The sequence below is a fragment of the Piliocolobus tephrosceles genome, chromosome 9 (genome assembly GCF_002776525.5).
Source record: "Piliocolobus tephrosceles isolate RC106 chromosome 9, ASM277652v3, whole genome shotgun sequence".
Lineage (NCBI taxonomy): Eukaryota > Metazoa > Chordata > Mammalia > Primates > Cercopithecidae > Piliocolobus > Piliocolobus tephrosceles.
In genome coordinates, this window is record NC_045442.1 from 16,784,260 (window position 1) to 16,806,898 (window position 22,639).

Sequence of the window (22,639 nt, forward strand, 5' to 3'; positions counted from 1 at the left end):
ACTAACTTATTTTTCAAGTGGATCTTAAAATTTAAGCCCCAGTTAATTACATGTAGCTTTCTGATCCAAGACTGACCTTGAAGCACTAACTCAAAGAGCATTTGATTTTATTTTCCTGTGGCAGTTCAATAACATTAGACCTGTTGTCTTCATTTGTCCCTTTTCTTTAATCTCCAGTATCCTGCATATTTCTTTTGTCCCCTTGATTACATGCTTTTGTGAGACAATTACCAACTGTGTGATTGCAGAAAGAATTACAAAACATACCATGAGCTCTCTGTAGGTGATTCTTGCAGATTTATTAGAACTGCTTAATAGTTTAGAAGTTCATATAGATTGCTTTTTGCTAGTTCAAAAACAGGGTCGGCAAGAGAGAAAGCTTGTGTGGCTAACCTCGCATTGCTCTTGTATTGCGCCTGAGTAGGGAATCTGATAAGAATGATTTCTTTTCCTTAAAAGCAATTCGGCCTTTGCATTTGAAAAAGACTGAGAAATTAAAGCCTGGTTTATAATCTGTACACAATACAGATAGTGGCACGTCTCTGAATTATCACTATGATTCTGGCAAGCAAATATAAGAAACTACTTTAAATTCCTGCTATGTTAGATGCTGTAGCAGATTTGAATGGTGTTGGCCATAATTCTCCATCTGTCTGCCTTAATTAGTTTTTGTATGGTGCATTTAATTGGGTTTCAGTCATTCCTTACAGAGTGCTAATCTGTTTGTAGGCGGTGTTCCTATTACCATGCAGCTCTTCCTAGACTCAAAATGGCAGACTTTCTGAAAAATCAAATGTTTTAAAAATGTATTTTCTATGGTGAAACCCCATCTCTACTAAAAATACAAAAATTAGCTGGGCGTAGTGGCACGCGCCTGTAATCCCAGCTACTCGAGAGGCTGAGGCAGGAGAATTGCGTGAACCTGGGAGTTGGAGGTTGCAGTAAGCCGAGATCGTGCCATTGCACTCCAGCTCTGGGCAACAGAGCAAGACTCCATCTCAAAAAAAAAAAAAAAAGTATTTTCTAGATTCTCAGGAATAAATCCCACACCCATACCAGATGCTTGGATGGCAGATCTGGGTTTTATCTCCCTAGGTTTTGAATAGGGTCGGCAAAAGCACTGTGTAGTTCACAACACATATGCAGATAGTGAGTGAGTGAGTGAGTGAATGAAGGAATGAATGATTGAATTAATGAATGAATTTCTACCCGTCATAATTTACTTACCTGTTCCTTTGTTGATGTTTGTGAACCATCAGAAGAAGCTGCCCAAGAAAATGCTGCTTAAGGGCACATGATTGATCAACCCACAGTTTAGTCATCTTTCATTTACTGGTAGATGAGCTCTAACTTTGGTGATCATGGTTCCCATGTTGCTTGGCAAAAGATACTTGTTTTGACGTCTATATCTGAAAAATGTTGTTTAGATGTTGAGAGACTTTAATTCTCAGCATTTCAATGGCTTCTGAGGTTGACAATTCTCTTTGAAGTTAGGACGGTATCAGAAAATCTAGGTTATACAGTGAATATGGCAGTGATGCCTCTTTGTGGACTTGTAGAGATGAGGATAACGGAAACTTCTGGTCTCTCTTAGTTGCTCCCCTAGGCACTTACACAAGAGGAATGGCTACCCAGGGTTGAAATGGACAGTCTGGCCTTGTAGCAGAAAAAGAAGCCATAATAAGGCCTCCTTATTGCAAAGCCTGATACTGGAGCTAATTAGCTTGGGGATGCAGTAGTGATTGCCTGCATTTAGAAGCCAGCCTTTGGGGTTTAGTCATTTCTACTCAAATCGTAAAGACATTAGTAGCCATTTAAAGCAGAAACTTCAGAAGCCAATAGTCAGTAGAGACTTGTTGACTGCCCACCATATTGCCAGGCAGTGTAGAGTCTATTAAAGACGATAATTGGAAGGTCCCTATGAGATAAACTCAAATATGTAGGCTGCAGTGAGCTAGATGGAGGTAAACACAAGACCTAGAACTGCATTAATGGTGATAAATGTTCTGAAATGGTTCTGTGATTTTGCTCAAGCTATTCTACAAGAGAGACATTTCACTTTTCTGATCAACAGGTTTAAGTTCACCTCAGTTACATTCATCCAGTTGATACACATCTCCACCTCTTTTTTATTTATGTATTTATTTATTTTTTTTTTGCAGCAAAGTAGTGGCAAGTTTAAACAATAGATAGTTGAATTTTAAAATCAAATGTAATTACTTAATTGCAGTTATTGCTACATGTGTGTTTTCTTTTGACAGTGACAATTTAAAAAGACTTGAGAAAGGTTGCTTAAATGTTTCCTTTCCATATGATTCCTAAACAAAAGATGGCAATTTAAAAATAGATTTTATTTACTTGCTGTTTGTCTTTTGACTATAGACTTATTCCAACAAGCAAAACATCTATTTCATCTTTTTTTCCCCTAATGGATTTCTGGTAGTTGTTTTTTTTGGGGGGCTGATTTCTTTGACATAGGATGTACAGTAAGTTGTAAAAACATCTTTGAGACAAAGATTATTTGGGATTAGGCACAAAGTTGGGATTTTAAAGACCTGGAAAAATGTTGACAAATGAACAAAGTCTACTTTGTTGACAGAGGCAAGACAATATTGACTTGGATCCAGGCTATGGATTTTTATAATTCTTATTTTTCTGATCAGATTTTTTTTCTGTAAAAATTTTTCCTTTAAATGTTGCTACCTGATGATAGCTATTAACCTTAGTAAATTTTTAGTGTTCTGCAACTGTGAATGAAAAATGACTGTGATTAATCACATAGTGTAATTTTTCCAAGTGACCAAAAAATAGGAAGTAGCTGTTTTCTTGTAACATAAGAGGATTTATGTACGTGTTCTTTGAACAGCTGAAGAAGTCACAGATCTAAAGAGGCAAGCAGTTGAAGAGATGATGGATAGAATTAAAAAGGGAGTTCATCTTAGACCCGTTAATCAGACAGTCAGACCGAAGACAAAGGTATGGAGTGACTAAATGCTTTTTTTCCCTGCTTGATAGTTCCTTTTTTAAATGTACAAATTTGAAATTTGATGGAAACTGCATCAGAACTCACTGTCAAATCTTAGGATAAAGCTAATGTGTCACAAAAACTTTTACTTTCACATAAGCATGTTTCAGGAGGATACATGGTGAACCTAAATCAGTATAAAATGGAAGCTATGTTATTTTGGGGGTGCTGTCGTCTCATTACGAGAGACAGTGATATAACTGTTATACCAAACAAATAACAATTATCACATCCTTTCTTTTGATTCCTGATTCTTTTGTGTGATTCTACTGATTATCTACTATGCGCCAGATACTGTTTTAGCGACGGGGGATAAAGTAGTGAACAAAATAGGCAAAAACCCTCGCTTTTCTGAGGCTTCTATTATAGTGGACGGAATCACATAATAATAACAGCAGAAAACTAGGACAACTTTGGGGAAAATAGTGAGACTTATATGATTGTTTTTCATTAATTTCACAAATGTTTTCCAAGTCACTTCAAGGAGAAAAACTCTTCTAAACTAGACCACTGCGAGTGCTCCAGGATCTGTGAAGGCGCTTAAGAGTCCCTTTCATGATCTCTGTATATCTGTTACATTTAAATAAGCCCAATAATAGTTTTAAACATTTTTCTTGAAAAATATTCTTTCTCCTCTCTAATTAGGTATGAACTGACCGGTTCTTTCTCTTCTTCCACTTCCCCTTCTTCCTTCCCCTTCTTCACTAACCTTTATGGTTTGGTTATTTCTCCCTCTCAAGGGCGCCCTGCCTCAACTACATGCACGTCCCCCAGTGTTATGACTGTCTAGTACACATTCTGAGGGTTTTGTCTTTTTTTCTTTCTTTCTTTTTTCTTTTAGACGGAGTCTCACTCTGTCACCAGGCTAGAGGGCAGTGGCGCAATCTCGGCTCACTGCAAGCTCTGCCTCCCGTGTTCAAGCGATTCTTCTGCCGCCGCCTCCCCAGTAGCTGGGACTACAGGCGCCCACCACCAAGCCCAGCTAATTTTTGTATTTTTAGTAGAGACAGGGTTTCACCATGTTGGCCAGGATGGTCTCGATCTCTTGACCTCGTGATCTGTCCGCCTTGGCCTCCCAAAGTGTTGGGATTACAGGCGTGAGCCACCGCGCCTGGCCTCTGATGGGTTTTCTAGGTTGCCACTTTGTCACAGGCAGGCAAAATAGCCATGTAAGGCGAGAGGGGCTATAGTGTGGGCTGTACGTGGGAAAGGATTGGAAAGAGGGAAAGAATACTCAAGAGTAAATTTACATCTAAGGAAACAGAAGCTTCAGCCAACCACGTAAAATAGTTCAGTCTTGTGCCAGTGATCTGAAAGCAGTTTTCTAAGTAAAGGATGAAATGTAAAACTGGAGGAGAAGCTGAGTGTGTAGAATGAATCTGGCACAGCTGGCCCAGTGCTGGTGTCTGGCAAGAGAGTGAAGAGCAGAGCTGTTGGAGTTGGGCCCTGGCACTGTCACCCAGCTTCCCCACACTTCTTCTCTTCAAGATGGGGACAGCACCTGTCTTATCTGACACATGGGGTTGTTGTCAAGATCAAATGGAATAAAGTGTGAAAATAATTTAAAATGCAGGGTCTGAGTGCCACCTTTGAAAAAGAATCCGTTTTTATGACTTTCACATCACCACTAATTATGGAAAGAATAAGCAAAACCAAACTATTACTAGAGAAAACGCAATGCCATAAAGAAGCAAAATTAGTTTCAAAAGAAAAAGATTGAAAACTTCTTAAATCATAAGCAATTTTCCATACATACTTTCATTTTCAGAATATCACTTTGTGCTTTTTCTTTCTTCCCATGACTCTTCCTGCAGTTACACATTATTTAATGTCAATTCAAAATCTGGGAAGCAACTGAGCAAGGATCAGTGGACGACTGGGTTTTCTTGCTGGTAATCTTAAACTGTGCAGATACAGTGCTGAATGAATGACCTGGTCAATAACCTTTAAAACAAATGGTCGCTGCATGCTTGAGGACAGACGTCTTCCCCTAGTACCATCAGGGCTTTCCTGAAATGTCACAGATGGTGACATTTTGTGGTCCAGGGTTCAAAAGGCTTGTGCAGTCACAGGACAGCCTGAGTGGCATGGCAGCACTTTCGGGTACGCCTAAAGGCAGGGCATTTGTTTGAACGTCACAGCTTATCACCTGAAGGGCTGACCTGCAGAAGTCAAGCCTGCCTTGAGAATATTCATTTAACCGCTTATTTTCTAAATTCCTTTGGTGGTGGTGGTGCCAGTGTGGTTGAAATTAGTGTCTTAGTGCTTATTGACTGGCACTAAGGGCATGTGTATTTCACAGAAAATCTGCGCTGTGAGAGCTGAATGCCTTAGCTTTGTACATGAGCAGCAAACCTCTCTCTCTTCTCTGTTTTTAAAATTTGAAGTAGGATCTTGTTTTTAAATTCTGTTTTTGAGAGGAAAGGATTATAGGTTGCTGTTGATTCACTCTCGTTTTTTGATGAGAGAGAATATAACCTTACCTCTTCTCCAGGAATAAGAGGCTCAAGGGGTTCTTTTCACTACGTCTGGCAAGTTTCCCCTTCATCTCTATCCTTCGTGAAAGGAAGCGGTACGAGGGAGATCACAAGTCTTTCCTGAGCTTACTTTTCATGAGGTTCTCATGCTAAATTTTCCCTCCATTAAATTAGTTGAGTGATCTGCAGAGATCGTTAGGTATTGTGGAGCAGGCAAATCATACCCAGAATTTTACTTCAAATTGTTTTGTCCATGGTATGGCCAGAAGAGAGCTGAGCTTGTAATCAAGACACCTAACTCAAATACTACCTTGCTCAAGCCTGACTTTCCCTCCAAGATGAGGGATTGGACTATACCTCCTCTGAGGTCTGTGGCTGCTCTGGCAGCCAGCCTTGCTAAGTTTCTCCTGTAGCCAGGTTCTTTGCTGGTCCCTGCTCTCTGGACTCTGTCCTCTTGTGAAATTCTTACATGTCAGGCCCCTGTAAGCTGATCTCCTCCCATAGCTTGTGGAGCTGAGAGAGGTTTTCTGCCCTGTGGCTTGCTTCTGCTCTGTACTGCCTTCTTCCTAGTCCCTGCTTGCTGGCAGAGTCCAGCAATGCAGGTGGAGAACAGTTTACTGTAAGACGCTCTGAATAATTTGGAATCAGACCTTTGAAATCTGATGTTTACCAAATCTTCTCTATGATAATAATCAAGAGGTAACAATATGGTATTTAGAAGAGGGTAGCTTGTCTCCTTTTGCTTTGAATATAACTTCTTCTTTTTTGTTTAACTGCTACTTGAGGGCACTAACGTGGCTAGTATATTTTCCTAACCTTAAGACATAGACCTAATTTAAAAATATACATAGTCATATATATTACCAATATAAGGCTACTAATACTTTGCCATGTAAAAATCATTGTTTAGTATCTTAAAACTGAATTACTCAGTAATTTTTCTTTCTTTTTAAAATTATAGCCAGAATCTTCTAAAGGCTGCGAAAGTGCAGTGGATGAACTAAAAGGAATACTGGTAAGAATAGATTTCGGTTTATTGTTTAGCTAATGGGGAAATGAAAGGAGAGTATTTTAAAATCTGTTGTTTGGTGAGTTGTTTGTGGTGTGTTTTATTCCCATTTACAATTAGCCTCATCTTTGGCCAGTTTGATTGTGCTTACAGACTGCTCTATCACATATGTTAATAATGTATCAAATAACACTATGCTGTTTTTGTTCTGAAAGAGTGGTTATACTTTCACCAAAGTCATGGTTTCCTGTTCTTGCCCTCCAATCCTGGCATCACAGCTTGAAGATGAAGTGTCTGGCCATATGTAAGGATCCGTACATGTTGATGAAAAACAGAAATACAATAGATGAATAATGCTTTACTTTGAAGCCTAAAAGGAGAATCCTAAATGTGAAGCTAAGCGCCTCCCCAAATATCTTCGTAACAGGGTCACAGTCTGCCTTTCCTCACAGTCGAAACAATTATTTGATGATAAATTGAGGAATAAAATAAGAGGCCCTTTTTTATGTTACTGATTTTATTTTCTGACGGTTGGAGAGCATGCTTTGTGCCCCTTTCTAGTCATATTTTTGCTTTTCAAACTGTGAGCTTTTGCCAGTGGAATCAGCGGCTACAGCACTCGCCAGCAGTTGCTGTCAGAGACAGATGCCTCACTTAGAAAATGTTTCAGATACTAAGAGCTCTATTCTCAGATCCTGTTACAGTCCCAATCCCAGTTATTATGCACAGTAAGTCAACAAACATGGGGGCGGAGGTACAGGACTGAATACTCGCATGTTTGTTGTTGCTGTGCTAATTATGCATTGCATGTAGACATCCACATAATTGTGGTAAACAAGATTATTTTCATCAAGCATGTCTTTAAACAGTAGACTTAACCCAGAATGGCTTAATTAGTTTGCTTTAGTTTTAAGTGAGTGGGATTAGCACTGAAGAGAGGTGTATCACTGGCTAACAGTGGTGGCCTACCTACAGAATAATGTATTAAAGCCATTGAAAAAGCATGTGGTGATTATCTAATGGATTCTTTGATCAGAAAAGTCTGTTATTCAGTGTTCTATTAAGGAGAACTCCCTATGACAGTCTCTTTTGTTATGTTTGTGTTATAATGCTAATTCATATTCATAAAGATGTCCCCTGGGGCACAATTCTGGTCAACAGTGAAAGAGTAGACTGTACTGAGTTTGACTTTTTAAAAATTAGGTTAATTTTGAAAATCAGACGTTTCTATTGGTACATGTGATAATATTTGATTAGCCAAGATATCCCATTCTCTGAGAATGCTGGATGGTAGCAAGTTACTAAATTACAGCATTACTCTTAAATACCTTATTCACCATAATTTTGTGCCACTTCAAGGAGAGAAATTCGTGAAATAATTTATAAATTATAAAAAGTTTGAGACATCTTTTTTAATGCAAATTGCCCCCATCCTTCTTGCCTTGGATCTATCTTTAGATCTCACTACCTTACCTGGCATTAATGTATCACTAGGAGTTACTACTCTGACCGTATTATTTCTTTACCTTAGATTTTTTTAAAAGTAGAACTCATGATTCTCTCCCCTACTCTTTGCCAAATGGCAGTTCTCCTCTTCCCCCATAGAAGTTTCTTTGAGGGAGGATGGACTATTTGTAATTCCCTGTCACCTGGAGCCTATAAACCACACACATTCTTATAAAAAAGAGAAAAAGAAAGCTCCTAGCTCAACCTGCCAGACGTTTGGGTCTTTAGTGGTGCTTGTTGCTGAAGTTCAGACTAGTTCAATTATTGAAGTTAGTACCCTGTAAAACACATGGTGCCAACCTCACAGTCAAGGCATGTAAAAAACAATTAAGACGAACACGAAAAGCCTGCGTTTTGTGTACTGAAAAACACAAGCTTGTCAAGAAACCAAGAAACACTGTGTTTGGTTCTGTTGTGGAACAGAACCGGAAAGAAGCTCAGTGTGGGTTATTTTTTGATGAAATGGAATGCGACCCAAGTTGTAAGACTTAGTGATTTGGCCTTCTGCTAAGTTAGCCCACAGGTAGAAAACAAGTCTCTGGTTTGGGGGAGTTTCAAAGCCCTATTCTATTTTCTGAGTTGAACAATTTTCAAGCCAGTTTTTAATGTCCCAGTATTGACTGACCTCTTTTTTCCAAACCTACTTCCACTTAAGTTTTAAAGCTGGGTATTTTGCAGATAAAAATATGTATAGTCCATTTCTCATAGTCACAAAAGGTTTTGAGGTTTAGGAAATGAAACCTTTTGAGTCACCGCAGTTACTTAAAAAGCCACTGTAAGTGACAGTGGTGATTTCTGAAGAATAGATTGATACAAATCAAAATTCTCTTCTCAATTTTAGTTGGCTGTAAATCAAAGAACTTAAATCAACTTTTAAAAAATTATATTATGGGTCTTTTTCAGACATCTTCAGTTTTCCAGAATACCCAGAAGTTTTTGAATAGTTAATTTTGCCTGACAATTAGATTAGTCAGTATTACGAACATTTGACTAGCGTAGGGCCTAAGATTGTTAAATGATCACAGTGGTTTGAAGCAGAAAAAGAGTACTGGTTTCGGACTTGGGAAATCTAAGTGCTAGATCCAGCCCTATCAATGACTTATTGTGGGACCTGTCCCCAGACCCTGAGGCTCCCTGAGTTTGAATTCTCTTTTCTATAAAGTGAAGGAATTATATGTACCACAGTTTCTCAGTTAATTTCTGATTCTCAAATTTTATGTTTCTAATATAAAGAGATAACTAAAATAGTCTTGGTATTTTATTAGCTGAGCTCTTCATCATTTCATTTGAGAGTCATGCAGAAACCTTTCTTTCCTCCACAATTGCCCTTGTATTGAAAGTTTACTCATATATTAGCTGAAGTCACCACATCCATCAGTAAATGGAGAAAGAAGTTGGGGATTCAAGGGTTAGAACGTGGAAAATGGATTCCTTCAGTAATCAGGTACGATGAGAGAGTAGCTTACTAAAGTCAAGAATTTGAGGAAATAATGCCATTATCCAAATAAAAAGCTAGAAAGTATTGTGAAAGATACATTCATCAATAAAAGATATCCTTGAAAGGTATGTATGTATATACGAACACACACATGAGTTTTCCTTGAATTAAATCAAGCCATTGAGAAAAATTACACAGTGTCCTTGCTATTGAAACAATGTAGTAGTTTTACCACTTATTTTAGTAGTGATGACCTTATATTTTTCAAGTATCTGTTTACAAATGATAGAGATGGTAAGTTTTAAAAAATTATCAATACAAATGATATGGGAATAGTTGTTGTAGTACGTTTTTCAAATGTAAAGTGGCTATGGTTCTATTTTCTGTATCTTGTCAGTATTGGTCATACCTCACGGTGTGACTCTTCTACACATAGAAGCATATCAGCAATGTTAAAGAAACCAGATTTTAATGATAAAATAAGCCATTAAAGTGTTACATGTGATGTGATAGACCTTTTAATATATTTAATGAATTTTCACAATAAATGAAAAGCAAAAAGAGATACTTCTAGGGAAAAAATTTGTATGCCTGATTAAAATATGAGCCTTATTTAAGTCTTTTGCAAACCAGTTGATTAGGCAGCTGACAGCAAAATAATATAATCTCGTAATCTTGTTATGTCAGTTTCTTCCCTGACAACAGGTTACTTTTCTATAACTTTAAGCAGTTAGGGAGAAACTTCCCTAAACAAAATAACATAACCTCTGTTATATGAGATTTGTAACCATTTGATTTTATAAGCACCTTTTGTTTGTTTGTTTTATAGGCTAAAGAAGAAACAAGGGTTACCATTTTTAGCCACTAGAATTCTTAGAATCCTTCAGGTAGTTGGCAGGCAAGGACGGAGCAGGATTAAGGCAAGTCTTTAGTGAGTTCACACATTACAGAGGCTGGGAAGGTTTTTAGCCTTGGTGGACAAAAGCTGCCTTTTGGCCCTGGCATGAAGTCTGGCAAGTTACACCAGACTTGAGGTTCTTATTTCCTCTGATCAAAAGATTATGGTTCTCCTGCCTTCCTCTCCCTCTGCTGCCTCCCAAGTATGTGGCACAGTTGAGAAGGACCATTTCAAAGACATAATGGGTATCTCTTATGAAAGACTTGTTGATGTATTAAATCCTTATATATCACTGAGAAATATGTCCCCCAGTGTTTTGTACAGACACTTGACTAGTAATGGAGATAGAAAACCATAGCTCTCACTCTGTAACATACTTCTCAGAGGAGCCAGAGCAGGGAAACGTGGATCTTTCTCTGTCTTCTTGAAAGCCAGTATCAGTTTCAGCAGGAGTACAGATTTATAGCATCTCTTGTTTCCTTCAGTGTCTTCTGGGCCCTGAATAATACATTAACTGTCCCCTGTGTTAGGAATGTGGAGTTAAGATGCCGACCCTTGCTTGCCTCTCTGTATGATTATAACTTTCCTTTCATACTGAAGTCAAGATGTGCTCAGTGCAGCCCTTCTTTGGGTCGGCCCCTGGAGAGCATTATGTGCCTCCTTTGACAGCTACGACGCCACGGACATCAGGTGTGCAGCCAGGGTCACCCTCTGAAGGATCAGTCACACATTTTTCAGTGCCGCTGTGATTTCAGTTTAGTAGCTTGTGGCTGCCATATAAAGATATCCTTCTAAGGTGAGTTTAATATATCAATTCTCTTCTCCACCCAGTCAACACACATCAGTCTTAATCGTCGATATGCAGGTACCTTCCCACTGATGAATTTCATACAGTCACCTCTTCCAGAAGTGTTCTTGTACTGTTCTTCTGAAACAAAAGCTAGCATTTACACCATCAGTAGCATCTTCTTAAATGATCCAACACTCTGTCTTGTTGAAAATGTGCACATTTAAAAAATATTAATATATAGCAAATTCATTTTGTTTCATAATTCCATTCAAATTCTGGTAATGTTTTCATGGTTTGATTTTTATATTCTTTTGTATATTGTATTAAGACATTAACCTTTTTGTTTTTGTTTTGTTTTCACTTTAGGGGACACTTAACAAATCCACTAGTTCAAGAAGCTTAAAATCCCTTGACCCTGAAAACAGTGAAACTGAGTTAGAAAGGATTTTGCGTCGCAGAAAGGTGACAGCAGAAGCAGATAGCAGTAGTAAGCCGGTTTGAATTCTCCACAGTCCTTCTCTTCATCTCTGAAACATCTTCTTTTAAGTCTCTTTTAACATGAAACAAGCTTTTAAAAATTATTATTAAATTATTTATTTTTAATGTGAGTGAGAAGTATGGGATGGGTAAAGATATTTATGGATATCTCATAAGAACTCTTAGATATTTTTATTTATTGGTATGTTTATTTATTTGTAGGTAACCAGGCATTTATAGATCTGCTTTGTTTAATGCAACATGCCTTTGTGTAAAGACATTCCGGAAGAGTTTTGGCAACAATATAGCGTCAAATACAGGCTCTGGAGCCAGACCACCCAAGTTTGAGTCCTAGTTCTCTTGTATACTAGCTGGTTGCCCTTAAGCAAAGTACTCAGCCTCTTTGTGCCTCAGTTTCTTCATCTATAAAATGAGAATAATAAAAACTGCTTCATAGGATTATTCTAAAGATTAAGTCAACATGTGAAAAATGCTTAGCAATGTGCATGGCATGAAATAAGCACACAATAATTAGTAGTTGCAGTAGAAATTACACATCAGTTACAAATGCAAGAAAATCATCCTTACTTTTTGTATCCCTTTAGCTTAATGTGCCTACTTGTGAACTGAGTGACTGGGAAATTCCAGCTCTGTCACCGACTATAATGTACCTACCATCTGAGCAAATCTGGAGCTCACAGTTTGTATTTGTGTGACATTAGGTCTGTATTAGGCCTCAAAATATTTCTAGAACTGTGCTTGTCTTCAGTGGTTTCATCAGCTCAGTCATGGGAATTAATGGAGACCTTTATGAGATTTCCCCTTGTGGCCAGGTAGGAGGCAGACTTCAAAAAACTACCTTAAAGTAAAATTAATCAGCAACCACGGCTAATGGGCTGAGGCTTCTAGATTGAGTTCAGTCAGCTTCAAGTAGTCTATCATAACAGTTTAAATCTGGAAAATACTGAGTCACATTGACCAAATTTAAGTAGCTAGAATATTAAAGATGGGTTTTTGAACATCAGGTTCTAATGTTCAGAGAGAGATGTACTCAGACAATTGAGTAAATTGATTCCTCGAATCCAGAGTGGCTTAATACCAACCAAACTTCTGTTATAAAAAGAGGAAACTTTTGTTTTCTTCTTTAAAAAAAAAAAATCAGCCATTCAGTTTTTAGGTTGGTTTGGAGGTTCTAGTATTAAAATCTTACAAAGATTCTCCCCCCTACTGTGCCCCCCAAAACAACTACCTCAGGAAAATTAAGGGGGTGCCACAGCATTTTTTTTTCTTAGGATGGCTTTGTGAGCATTATGCAGCCTCCACGTAACATATAATCATTATTCATTTTGTGACTTAATCAGTGCTTGAGTCATCCTTTTCATCATTTCAGCCTTAAAGTGCTCATGTAAACACTGCTATTTTTAAGGACTTTGTTGATGTGCCATTTTAGTGCTCTGTCGTTCACATTTTATGGTTTGCCACTGGCTTTTTTGTTCCTCCAGAAACATTCTTACTTCACTCACAAATTTGGTCAAAATGTGCAACACTCACATTTCAGAGTTAGTTTTCAATGGAAGAAGTGAGCAAAGGTTTTTATTTTAGTTAATACGGAAATTTGAATATTTCAGAGTACAGAAAGGAACACATTTCGTGTACATGGTGGGAATCTTTCATTTTATGTATTATATTCCACCAATATACAAATATTTGTATTATTTTAGGGCAGTTAGAATAGAAAATACATATTCAGTAGAACCGTTAACAAATGAATAGAAAAACGAGAACTCATTGGTGAGGTAGAGAGCAAATACACGCTAACAGAGTGACTTGTAATTGAGTAGAAATTTCCTTTGAGTTTCCTAATAGCCAAAGCAAAAGACAAAAAAAAGAAGGAAACAAACTAACAAACTCCTATCATCTAAAAAAGAAATCATACCATTTTTTAGGTGGTAAAAACATTTTTTTCTATTATCAAACTAGAGGTGGCTTTTACCATGTGAGTATTTTTACAAAGGCTGTGGAGTGACAAAGTGAAAATTCCAGGGGGGAACCTAAGGAAGAAAGTAAAGCCGCAGAGCTGCATGGGGGGAGTCAGGTGACAGAGGTGAGGAGTTGGATAGGTCGGTGTCTCAGGTACTTGAATCTCTGGGGTGGTTTTCTTCTGCCCACAAAGGCTTATGGGAAAGTAAATGTGAGGTCACCAGTAGAGAAAGGAAACATCAGAAGAGAGACAGCCTGAGAGTTTGCAGAGCTAAGATCTCAGGTTAATGGTTATCTTCCCCAGGGACAAAGGATGTTGTACCCTTTTCCTTAGGATTTTTCTTATGCATCTAACTGATGCTCCCTTGTTTTACCTAGCCTTGTGGCCTACCGAACTAACGTTTCAAAGAGCGGCAAGTGCCTCTTGTAGAACATTGGGCGGCTTAAACAGGATACAGTAATAATAATCTTAAACAGTACATTTTTTAAAATGTCTCTTTGTACACAAGAAAAATATAAGAGCTGTAGCTTAGCTCACTACTCTCCTTCCTTTTTGCAGAAAATGTGTTGGTGTATTCAGAAGCAGATCTTTCTTACAAGGACAGATTGTTTAAAGCTACCTAGTGTTGTAGTCAACGCTTATCCAAGGGCAGAATAGAGCTGATCAGAAGCAAATCTTGAATTCAACTTCGTATTTATATTTTCAGGAACTCTAATATTAATTGATCTTTGTGTTCTGCCATTCTCTCTTAACTGCCACAGCTCCATGCAACATGAGGCTTGACATAGCTGGGAGGAAAAGGCCTTTTTTTTTTTTTTTTCCCTCTGAGACGAAGTCTCTCTCTGTCACCCAGGCTGGAGTGCAGTGGCATGATCTCGACTCACTGCAGTCTCTGCCTCCCGAGTTCAAGTGATTCTCTTGCCTCAGCCTCCCATGTAGCTGGGATTATAGGCGCCCACCATCACACCCAGCTGATTTTTGTATTTTTAGTAGAGACAGGGTTTCACCATGTTGGCCAGGTTGGTCTCTGACTCCTGACCTCAGGTGATCTGCCCGCCTCAGCCTTGCAAAGTGCTGGGATTGCAGCATGAACCACCACGCCCAGCCGGAAAAGGCCTTTTAAATCAAAATATCCAATAATGTCCAAACTTGTCTGCCTAGAGAGTATAGGTGAATTAAATAGGGAAGATAGAAACTAATGCTTTGTGAACTGGGGCTTCCACTAGAACAGAGAGGTCCTGTGTCACCTGCATAGAGCAAGGCTCAGAGACGGGAACCCATCCAACAGAATGGGTTCACAAGTTTTTAGTCTCTCTTAGGTGGGTTTTTCAAATTAGACCTTCATTTTTAGAGTTGATATGTTACACTGTTATATTGAATACATCAGGCACATTAAATCCAAATGTAAGAATAGCATTCTAGAGCTTAATACCAATAGTCAGGGATTCGCTAGCATTTTGGATTATACCCACTAGTACTTTCCATCTTAAGATGATCTGACATTTGTTAGGGATAGACACCCAAGTTTTGTGCTCTTCTTACTGGCACATTTCAAGGTGATCCTCTCACTTTATTTCTAGAAATAGTCATTTAATTTGCATATTTGTGACTTATTTCATAAATCTCTTTGTTTTAAAAGCATTTTCCTTCTGAAGTTTCAAGAAGTACTTACTAGAATCATGCTTTGAGGAAAACTGACTAGGATAGAATCTTTCTACCTAAAATTAGGGACTGGCTTCAATGCCCAGAATTTTTAGATTGATATGCCAATAATTCCAGTAACATGTTTTATTACTGTTTTTAAATCCTGTCCTAAAGAGCAGAAAAGTCCAAAAGGTAAATAGCCAAACTCTTTCCCACTTAATTTTTATAATTTTGTGTCTGTGTTTTAAGAGGAAATAAATCCACTTACTTCTCATTCACATTAAAATGAAAATGTTCATAAAAGCTGTTTAATGCTCAAGAAGCCTTCATGAGCCTTTTAGAAAGAGCCTTTTGACATTGTTCCGTTTTCTGTTTAAAATGCAGAGCTGAGTTTTGGGAAGAATTAACTCTTGAGAGGCGAAATGGTTCAAGTAGGGCTGTCAGAAAGCCATACTCTATGAGAGGAAAAGACTTTTCACAATTCCAGTATTGCTAAGGAACCTGGTCAGTGAGGGAATTGTGGCCTGGGATTTTGTGTTTTCTTAAAGGTTTGTACGCAATTTCTCAGCGTGGTCCTGATAGATTGAAATGTAGTAGTACCACCAAAGCAGAGCAGATTTCCAACAAGAACATTTTCCAGCATGCTCTTGAAATTTTAACAAACGTGGCCTTTTCACTTCTTGAGGGATTTTCAGCTAATCTGTTTTTCAGTGCCATATTAATAAGCATCATACAGAATTATTAAACTTGAGGTATGTGTTTGGTTTTAAGGTCCAACTGGGATATTAGCAACCTCAGAGTCCAAATCCATGCCAGTGTTGGGTTCTGTATCCAGTGTAACAAAAACAGCCTTGAACAAGAAAACTCTGGAGGCAGAATTCAACAGCCCGTCCCCCCCAACACCTGAGCCAGGTGAAGGGCCCCGTAAATTGGAAGGATGCACAAGTTCCAAGGTTACGTTTCAGTAAGTAACGATGCTCTTTACTAAGTGGTGTATAGAAGAATCTGTAATGACTAACTTGTGTGTTTCTTTGATTTGTTTCTCTTTAGAGAGATTTTGATTTGGCTCGCCAATAAATTCTCCTCTTCTTTTCATTTGATGGGCCAGCTCTTCATTCTAGGCTCCTAGCTAAGAGATCTCATTCAGATCTAAAGCAAGTACCATGTCCAAAGAGAATTACTTCCCCTAAACTGGTTTGGTAATCAGGTTCTTCTACACAAATAATTGATCTGGATGATACAGACTCTGCATCAGGAGACACTTAATCAGTCTTCCAAGATTAAATACATAGATCATCCCTCTTAATGGTTCATGAGCAGCCCAAGAAGATACTAGATCTTTCAGAGGCTACTTAGAAGGGCACATTTTTACAACCTTCTTTTCTAGTCTTCAGTTAAAGATGTGCCTAATATTGCTCTATCCTGAAAATGAAAACATACGATGTAAAGAGTTGTCTGTATAGACTTGCTTCAGAGTGGCACTTTGATTGTCAAAGAGTTAATCCTGCTATTGAATGTGTTTCAGACAGATCTAGTGGAGGATCAATTTGTTTTATAACAATGGCAGCTCTTTCTGAAATTAGTCTACAGTTTTGCTTTAGTTCTCTTGCCAGGATGTCAGCTAGTTTGTCACTTAAAGAAAAGGAAGAGGTGAGACAAATCAGATCAGCCGAATATTGTAATCATGGTTAATTAAACCTCTGATTTCCTGTCCTATCAAGAGAGAAAGAACCCCTTTTTTTGTAACTCTAGCTGTCTTAGCTTAAAAGGTGAAACCTGGACAAATGAAGTTGAAATTCAATTTGCATCTATTTTTGCCCACTGATATTTTCTTCCTGTCTTGCATTCTCTCATTGCTACTATTAACTTTTTTTCCTCTTCTGGAATGAATGGCCTTCTTTGCTGATTTACAGTTTTATCTAATTTCACTGTGTTTAAAAGCACATTTTCTCCTGTAGTCATGTGTTTCCTTTCTTTTGACTAGAGTCATTTGAACAGTTCTAACAGAAAGATGATCTATATTCATTCTTCATCTTTCCTATTAAATTCGTTTAACACCTAATTTGACATCAACAATCTGGCTACATTTGAACCAATATCCCGACACAAAAGCAATTTGGCTGAGACAAGTTAGTTTCTGATAAATGCTTCAGTGTGTGTGTATAGATTTTTTTCCTTTACCATTTTACATAGATAATCTGAATCAGAAAATACTGCAACTCCTTCTTCCTTTTGTCTGCCTTTTGTTCTCCAAAAGTAAGTGGAAATTACATTTCCAAGAAAGGAAATGAAATAATTGCAGGCCCAAGGTCTGCAAAATGTGTGTTGAATTGACAGTGAAAAGGATCCATGTGTTGACAGACACAGTTGTTAGAAGCCATAAAGGCGGATGTGAAGCTCAATTTATTTCTCATCTTGCTTGTTCAATGACTGCTTAAGAGACACATTCCAATTTAATTTATCTACTTAAAGCTCTAATACAAATACTGTGGACTGCTGTATTAACTTTTAAACTTTGTAACCTAATGCTTGATTATTTGGTTCTTGACATTCTTTAGCTAAATAAAATAACTGATGCTGTATATTTTCATATTGACAGTAATTTATCAAATGAGAGCACCTTTCTGGAAAAATCTGTTTCTTAAGTATAATTAGACTATCCAGATTGAATCTGAGAATTCTATGTATGTATAGGGTAATTATTTACCCAGACAGGCATACTTCATTCGTTTCTGTTTAAACCTTTTAATGACTAAAAGAAGTTTAACTTAATGTAGTTACATGTAAGCTTTAACAGTTTGTATCATTTGTCAGAATCCCCTGAAACTGGCCTAGCTTCCAGGAATGAGAAGGGTTATTTTCAGTGCTGTTTCTGGCTGGCTTTGACTAATAAGTACTCTATTATACTAACCACATTGTCTTACTTTATAGACTTAGCCTGTCAAAGCACTTTGAAGTCGGGTCAGCAATTAATCAGTAAATTATTTCCTTTGCTTTTAAAAACTGTCTTTGCATTCTAGTAGTTACACTTCTGTTTCAATCTGTGGCAACACCACCGTTAGTGTTTCAGGTGAGTGGCGCTATTGGCGTTTGACCTGAATCAAGGTCAAGGAAGGATGCCAATGACAGTCGGCTCTAATACAGTCATTACTGCCCCAACATATGTATGCATGTGCGCTCGCTCTCTCTGTTTCACACTACCAGCCCCAGCCACCGTAACTTCCCTTCCCCCTCCCCTTTGGCCTCTTCGTCCCAGTACCACTTTACTCTAGGCCCTTTGCTGCCTGTTGCAGTCTTCTCTAAGAGCTGCATGGCTTACTCCCTTGCCTCCATGGATGTGTTGCTCAAATGTTATCTTCTTAATGAGGCCTACCCTGGCCACCCTCTTCAAACTTGTAACTCCTCTTCCCTTAAGCTCTGATTCCCCCTTATCCTACGTCATTTCTCACTAGAGCAGTTATCACCTTCTAACTTACTATATACTTTATTTATTATATTTATTGTTTTATTTTTTCTCTCCCCCGCTGGAATGTAAGCTCCATGAGGGTAAGAATTTTTTCCTGTTTTGTCTATTGGTGTGTCTTACACACATGGAACGATTCCTGCCATATGGTAGGCTTTCAATAAATTCTTTTTGAATAAATGAATGAGCACATTTTCAGTATGAATAAAACAGTAGAGTATCAACTACAATACTCAATCAGCATTCTCCCATTATTCGATAGGCACATGATCTTGATATTAGAGGTTTTTGTTGGTTGGTTGGTTGATGGAATTATTTGGTTTTAACACATTTTTTAAATGCCTGGAAACCATTTATATTCAGCTCAGTCTTGCATATCTTTTTTGCCATTGTACCTACTCCAAAGTAAGTTACCAGAGACAACAGAATACCCAGTTGTAAAAGGAAGATTCAGCTGTGCTCACTTGATTGGCCTCAGATGGGACAGGAAAGTTTTGAAAACTGCCAAGAAATGTTTTAAGTGTAAAGGTAGAGACAAAGATGTTTTCTGTGTAAGATCTTCACTTAACCAGAAAATTAAATAACATCACACTATAGCTACAAAGTTTTTTTTCTTTTAATAAATTCCTAAAATCAACATATGTATAGATTCCATATAATTGAGTAACTCCTCTCTGGTAAATTATAAAGTCAAAGATATACTGATTTATTTCCTAGGGACCTATAAGAAGGCAAGAAACACTTTTAATGCTTATTATAAGGATTAATTAAAATTAATATTCTTGTCACCAACGTATGCAAAGCAAGGGTTTTTTTGTTTTGTTTTGTTTTTAAGAAAAAAGAAAAAGAAAGGAAAAAATAATCAGGGCTTGGGAAAGCCTAATTTATTCTATTTTAATAATAGCTTCAAAATGTGTCCTGTTAATTATTTCTAATAAGTATATACCATCTAATCCTAGTATCTTAAATCTCACAGTGAATGTGAATGTTATGAATTCCAATTGGTTGTAATTTAGATCAGAATTATGCTCATCATGTCCCTTTATGCTATAAGAGGTAAAGGGCTGGCCAGGCACATTAAGTGCAAACCTCATTTTTGCTTTCATGCTCTTTCTGTTGATTAAGATTAAATCTGATAATGTTAAAATATAGTAAGATATTTTATTCACTGATTCAGGCCAATGAATGGGTGGGAATCAAAGAGAGAAAATTCTAAATTATAGAATTTTTTTTTTTTTTTGAGATGTAGTCTTGCTTTCTCCCAGGCTGGAGTGCAATGGCATGATCTCGGCTCACTGCAACCTCAGCCACCCGAGTTCAAGCGATTCTCCTGCTCAGCCTTCCGAGTAGCTGGGATTACAGGCGCCCGCTACCAAGTCCAGCTAATTTTTGTAGTTTTGATAGAGACAGGGTTTTACCATGTTGGTCAGGCTGATCTCGAACTCTTGACCTCAGGTGATCGATCCATCCCCCTTGACCTCTCAAAGTGCTGGGATTACAGGTGTGAGCCACCACGCCTGGCCTAAATTACAGAATTTTTAAAAGAAACTCTTTTACTTTCAGACAGCTATAATACCTGGCCATAGAGTAATTAAGTGTTGCCCAGCGTCAGAAAAACAATGATTTGTATTTTAATCAATAAAAGCCTGTAGACAGGACAAGGAGTAACAAGGAAACAATGTAATTCATTTTCTAAGCCAGTGCCTGTCCACATATGCACAGGGTGGAAAGCAGCATCCAGTTATTTCCAAGACTCGAACTCTAAAATCAGACAGAGTAGGGTTCAGATCCTGGGTCTGCTGTTTAGATATTTGTGACCCTGGGAAAGTTACGTAATCTATGACTGAATTTCCTGGTGTGTAAATTGACGGTAGGAATGCCTGCCCTGTAGGATTGTCAAGTAAATAAGATCATATAGGAAAAGCATTTCAATAAATTACTTTCCTATCTTATCTTACAATTATAATGCTGGGATAATGGATCATCAAGGACCAAAGCTAAGACACTAGACCCCCTGGGTTTTTGACTGGGCCAGATGACTTGGACAAGTCGTTTAACCTCTCTGTGTTTTGTTTTCTTTTTGTTGTGTTTCTTCTAATCTAAAATCGAGGCAAGTAGATTATGTACTGTACAGAGTCCCTTTCAGCTTTCGAATCCCAGTAATTCCTAGCAAATGTGTTCACTTGGTAAAGCTGTTCACAGTTAGGATAAGGAGTAAGAGGCACATATTTCCTAGTTACATGTCTCTCATTGTAGTTTTTATAGAAAAACACAAACCCAGAAATGTAAAATAATTAACTTTTAAAATACATCCTCAGAACTGACAAGTCCAAATCAAAATGACTGACTGTTATCTTTTAGAGTAGTACTCTCAGGGGTCAGCCCTTCACTATTGCCCCAAGTGCTTTTAGAGGTTAGAAGTACCTGATCACGGGCCAGGCATGGTGGCTTACACCTATAATCCCAGCACTTTGGGAGGTTGAGGCAGGCGGATCACTTGAGGTCAGGAGTTTGAGACCAGCTGGGCCAACATGGCAAAACCCTATCTCTACTAAAAATACAAAAATTAGTCGGGCGTGGTGGTACATGCCTGTAGTCCCAGCTACTCGGGAGGCTGAGGTGGGAGAATGGTGTGAACCCGGGAGGCGGAGCTTGCAGTGAGCTGAGATCGCGCCACTGCACTCCAGCCTGGGCAACAGGGCGAGACTCCATCTCAAAAAAAGAAAAAGAAAAAGAAAATCCAGGATACGTCAGTGTGGGTCAGATTGCCTTCCATTTTAATCCTATGTGAGATATCTGAAACATGTTAACTCTTATCAACAGAATGCCTAAGTCTGATGTTCTTGGTCGATATAGGTATAATAAAGGAAAAAGCATGTTGGGGGGAAATGCCAAGAAACTTCCATTCTCTGTGTGTGTGTTTTAAGTTAATACTTCTATTACTCTTTATCAGTATATATTCATAATAAAATAATATCCATCTAAGAGGAAATGTGCTGAAATTATAGTAGGCAGGATGTATATGTTAGTTATAGATGGAGGCTATCAGTAATGGAACCAGCTTCCAGTTTGGGGATGGAGGGTTTTGGAATTTGCTTTTGTGTTGTTGTCACTGTATTTCACTAACATATATTAAGCCAAGTGCTTTTGTGTATTATTTTAATTCTCCCAAACTTATAGATTGGACATTATCCCCATTTTACAGATGAGAAAACTGAGGCTCAGTGAGGTAAACAACTTGGCCAGAATTACACTTCTAGTTGACATTTAGTTCAAATTGCACTTGAACCTTTTAAACTTTATCTCCAAAGCCAGTGCTTTTTGAACTATAGTGTACTGCGTTTAGTGACTTAAGAGCTTAAGGAAGGGTGACCATAAGATTCCTTTTATCAGAGGTGATGATTCTGCAGTTAAGTTGCTTCATTGACCCTAGGATACTCACATCCCGTTCCTTAGACCCTACATACTTACAGGGAGTTTCATGTCTTCCTTTTCTCATTCTCTAAGGCTAACCTAAGCAATTTAAAGATCACTTGTCAAGGGAGGAAAGTGTTACCCAGTAAAACAGAGTTCTGAAAAGGAGAGCCTATCTGAATTAGCAAAAAGTCTTAAAGAATAATTGGAAAGAAATTATTTCAATCTTTTTCATGCCAAATGTCCAATAAAGGGCCATGCTTCAAAATAAATTTTAGAAATTAGCCTGTTAGAATACCAGCCTTAAGCTACTTTAGTCTTCAGCATAAGTTCCTTTTGCACTTTTTTTTATTTTATTGAACATTTTATTATTTATTTATTTATTTATTTATTTATTTATTTATTTTTTGAGATGGAGTCTCGCTCTGTTGCCCAGGCTGGAGTGCAGTGGCCGGATCTCAGCTCACTGCAAGCTCCGCCTCCCGGGTTTACACCATTCTCCTGCCTCAGCCTCCCG

At 38.0% G+C, this 22,639-nt stretch overlaps 1 protein-coding gene across 2 annotated transcripts in view; it reads left to right on the forward strand.

The window, feature by feature from the left end:
• The window catches only part of SHTN1 (shootin 1), a 121,765-nt gene that overhangs the window by 88,340 nt on the left and 10,786 nt on the right, over positions 1-22,639 (forward strand). For both annotated transcript variants that reach the window (XM_023224300.1, XM_023224301.1), the window contains 4 exons: positions 2,867-2,976; positions 6,464-6,517; positions 11,510-11,630; positions 16,017-16,209. In XM_023224300.1, coding sequence (XP_023080068.1) covers positions 2,867-2,976; positions 6,464-6,517; positions 11,510-11,630; positions 16,017-16,209 — 478 coding nt within the window. The remainder of the gene's footprint in view (positions 1-2,866; positions 2,977-6,463; positions 6,518-11,509; positions 11,631-16,016; positions 16,210-22,639) is intronic.